The 3,692-nt window shown below is 34.2% G+C and overlaps 1 protein-coding gene across 1 annotated transcript; it reads right to left on the bottom strand.

The window, feature by feature from the left end:
* Positions 1-2: 2 nt before the first annotated feature.
* LOC311299712 (proteasome subunit beta type-8-like) lies at positions 3-1,273 on the bottom strand. The gene is made up of 2 exons (XM_084423504.1): positions 740-1,273; positions 3-552 (listed from the first exon to the last, which is right to left on the bottom strand). The coding sequence occupies exons 1-2, from the start codon at positions 803-805 to the stop codon at positions 331-333; spliced, it is 288 nt and encodes a 95-aa protein (XP_084279630.1). The 5' UTR covers positions 806-1,273; the 3' UTR covers positions 3-330.
* Positions 1,274-3,692: the final 2,419 nt, after the last annotated feature.

Genomic DNA, 3,692 nt, shown 5'->3' with positions numbered 1-3,692 from the left:
GCAAGTGGTAAATGTCTGTCTTTTACTCAAAGATAGCAAAATTCCGATTTCATCAGAGTCTATTAATTGTTGCTCCAAATGCAGCAGTTTTTATGAAATATGAATCAGAATGACTTTATTTTCCATTGCTGAAATAAAAGTACCATTTGAAGAATTTTAGGTAACATTTTAGAATAATGGTCCATTTATAACAATGCAGGACTGATGACTATACATTAATACCTCAGCTACTACTACAGTTATTTAGTGCTGAGATAGTTCCTTACAAGGACTTTTTTTTTTTCGCTTTACAATAATATCTGTGCACAGAGGCTCAGATATGGGACATATTTATTCATTTAAAGAACGGTTGACCACACCACCAGAGTAAGTGTCTCTGTGTGTGGCGTGAGCGATGCCACGCCGGCCCAGCTCATACGCCTCCTCCACAGTCATATCCTCACGATATCCACTGTCCACGACTCCATACGCATAACTGTTCCCACAGCCAGTGGAAAACATCCGGCCAGAGAGACGTGTGCCATTGTCATCCACATAGTACAGGCCTGGACCCTGATGATGTGAGGAAAAACATCATATGAACGTAACTAGTTACACATGAAGATTATAAGAGTTATAAAATGATGTTGATTTATTTTATTTTAATTTTATAATATTATATGCTTAGACTGAGAACACCCTAAAAATATGCAAAAAACCAACATTCACAAAGCCTGTCATCTAAACACACAGACTTCACCTGCTTGTCCCAGCCGCAGATCATACTCCCCATAGACAGACCCATGCCTCTGTATCCCAGCATCATGTTGCACAGGAGTTTGGAGGCTGCAGACACTGAGATCCTCTGCTTGTTGCGTAGTTTGTAAAGTCTGTTTAAAAAAAAATAAAAAAAATACTTGCATATTAATATATTAATGAAGTATAGCGGTAAATATATGAATCCATATAATGGGCATCTGCATATTTGAATTTCTATAGAAAATTAAAGTTAACAGTTGACAGGTACTATGTGATTTGATGATTTGAACAACATGCTCTGTGATGCGGGCCTAATAGGCTATGTGCACAACCGTCGCGACGAACTTCCGCTATTGTCAGCTGTCGGCATATCAGTTTCCGGTTTACGGCCACTTCATCGGCATCCGCTGTAAACAAACAAGATGAGTGCTGCTGCTGTTGTACGAAATAAAGAGATACTATGTGCGTGACACATCTAAGTTTCTAAGAACTGTAGGTGGATCTTACGGCCGTTTCCCACATACTCCGTGTGTGTGTGTGTGTGTGCGGTGCAGGAGCAGCACGCGCTATAGTGCTTCATATAGGCTATGATCCGTTTGCAGTGAATAACTGATTCACGGCTGTACCACAAACACTTACTATTTTTATTTAAAATCCAGAAGTTACGCTGCAACTTTTATTTAATAAAATGTTTTTTTCAGCATTGCAATTCTCTTTGTACACATATAACCTACACTCTTTAATGGACGCATGCACGTTTAAACACAATTTAAACATCGTAGGGGGGCTATTATTCCATGCATTACTTAAGTTGCTCAAGCAAGTGGTCAAATATTTAACTGTAAATTGACAAAAACAGCCGACTCTCATATGCCTTTTCTTTTCCATTTAAATTTTAATCAAATAAAGCTTAAAAGAAGTCGAGAGGACTCCTAACTCACTAAGACCTATTCACAAACCGCTTTTTGTGGCATTTCACATTGCGATGTTTTGAAATGCGTATGCGGCGGCTACAGGAGCTTCCAATCGCGAGGGAACAATTTTGCATTGTAGGCATAACTAGGGATGAAATAACGCCACCAACAACAACCAAAACTAGGCTACTCATTGCATGTAAACTAATTGTAACGTTTCATTGTGAATCAAATTAAAATGTTGTTCTCTTTGCAAACGTAGGCAGAGGCATATAGTGACAGATTAATTCAATAATGTTGCAAAGATATTGCATCAATCCATATGTTCCATTAGGCTACTAGGCTATTTGTTTTGCCTTACTCTTTATTCATCTAGGCTGTTTATTCAGTTATTCATCATCTTCCGTTCTTCGCACTACTTGTGTAGCGCACGCATTCTCTCACCTGTCACCTGTCACTCATCATCGTAGGGGAGGGGTTTGGAATCATTCCCGCGTTACAATCATCAGCCAATCAAGGTGGTTACTTCAGTCAAGCTCGTGCATGAGTAATGACGTCATCCATAGCAACGAAGACTCACTCTTAGTTTAGGAGTTGTCATTTTTCTTTACTAAGAGTAGGCCTGAAAGGCGTTGTGAATAACTTTTAAGAGAAAACTCCTAGCTAAAATCTTTTAGTGCGATTTAGGAGTACTCCTAGTGGTAAGATAAAATGCTTTGTGAATACGGCCCCAGATATCTCCAATCAAAATTCATTTAAAGATATCTATAACTTGATAATAGATATCTACAATTAAATTATGACTATCCCTAACTTATGGCAAGCCGTTTTAACATTTAATCATTTCAACCGACTAGTATCTATTTTCATGCTACTAGTACTTATTTTTTAGATACTAGTATCTTTTCCATTAAGTACTAGTACTTATTCTTTAGGTACTAGTGCCTATTTTTTAGTACTAGTGCTTATTCTTTAGGTACTAGTACTTATTCAATAGATACTTGTACTTATCCATTAGATACTAGTACTTATTCATTAGATACTAGTACTTATTCATTAGATACTAGTACCTATTAAATAGATACTAGTACTTATTCATTAGATACTATTACTTATTCATTAGATACTAGTACTTATTCATTAGTTACTAGTACTTATTATTAGATACTATTACTTATTCATTAGATACTAGTACCTATTAAATAGATGCTAGTACTTATTCATTAGATACTAGTACTTATTCCAATAGTGACTAGTAACTATTCTTTTGTTACTAGTAACAAATAAAAAAAAATTGCCATTGACTTCTATGGGGATCTGTCATTCAGATATCAACTATTCAGTTCTGACTAGTATATTACAATTGTGACTAGTACATATATATTAGATACTAGTAGTTATTTATTAGGTACTACTACTTATTTTTTAGATACTAGTACCTATTACTAGATACTAGTATGTATTCAATAAATACTAGTACTAATTCATTAGATACTAGTACTTATTCAATAGATACTAGTACTTATTCATTAGATACTAGTACCTATTAATTAGATACTAGTACTTATAAATTAGCTACTAGTACTTATTCAATAGATACTAGTACTTATTCAATAGATACTAGTACTTATTTATTAGATACTAGTATTTATTCCGAATGTTACTAGTAAGATTTTTTATTTTACTAGTCACAACTGCTTTTTTACTCATCTTATGTTATGACTAGTCAGAACGGCCCTGGATAGTTCAATTAAAAATCTTACTAGTAAAGTAAAAAATCTTACTAGTAACATTTAGAATAAATACTAGTATCTAATAAATAGGTACTAGTATCTATTGAATAAGTACTAGTAACTAATTTATAAGTACTAGTATCTAATTAATAGGTACTAGTATCTGATGAATAAGTACTAGTATCTAATGAATAAGTACTAGTATCTATTGAATAAGTACTAGTAGCTAATGAATAAGTACTAGTATCTATTTAATAGTTACTAGTATCTATTTAATAGGTACTAGTATCTAATGACTTAGTACTAG

This window comes from Rutilus rutilus, assembly GCF_951802725.1.
Source record: "Rutilus rutilus genome assembly, chromosome: 11".
Lineage (NCBI taxonomy): Eukaryota > Metazoa > Chordata > Actinopteri > Cypriniformes > Leuciscidae > Rutilus > Rutilus rutilus.
Note: the sequence above shows the minus strand (reverse complement) of the source record. Positions and strands in the feature narration are given on the sequence as shown.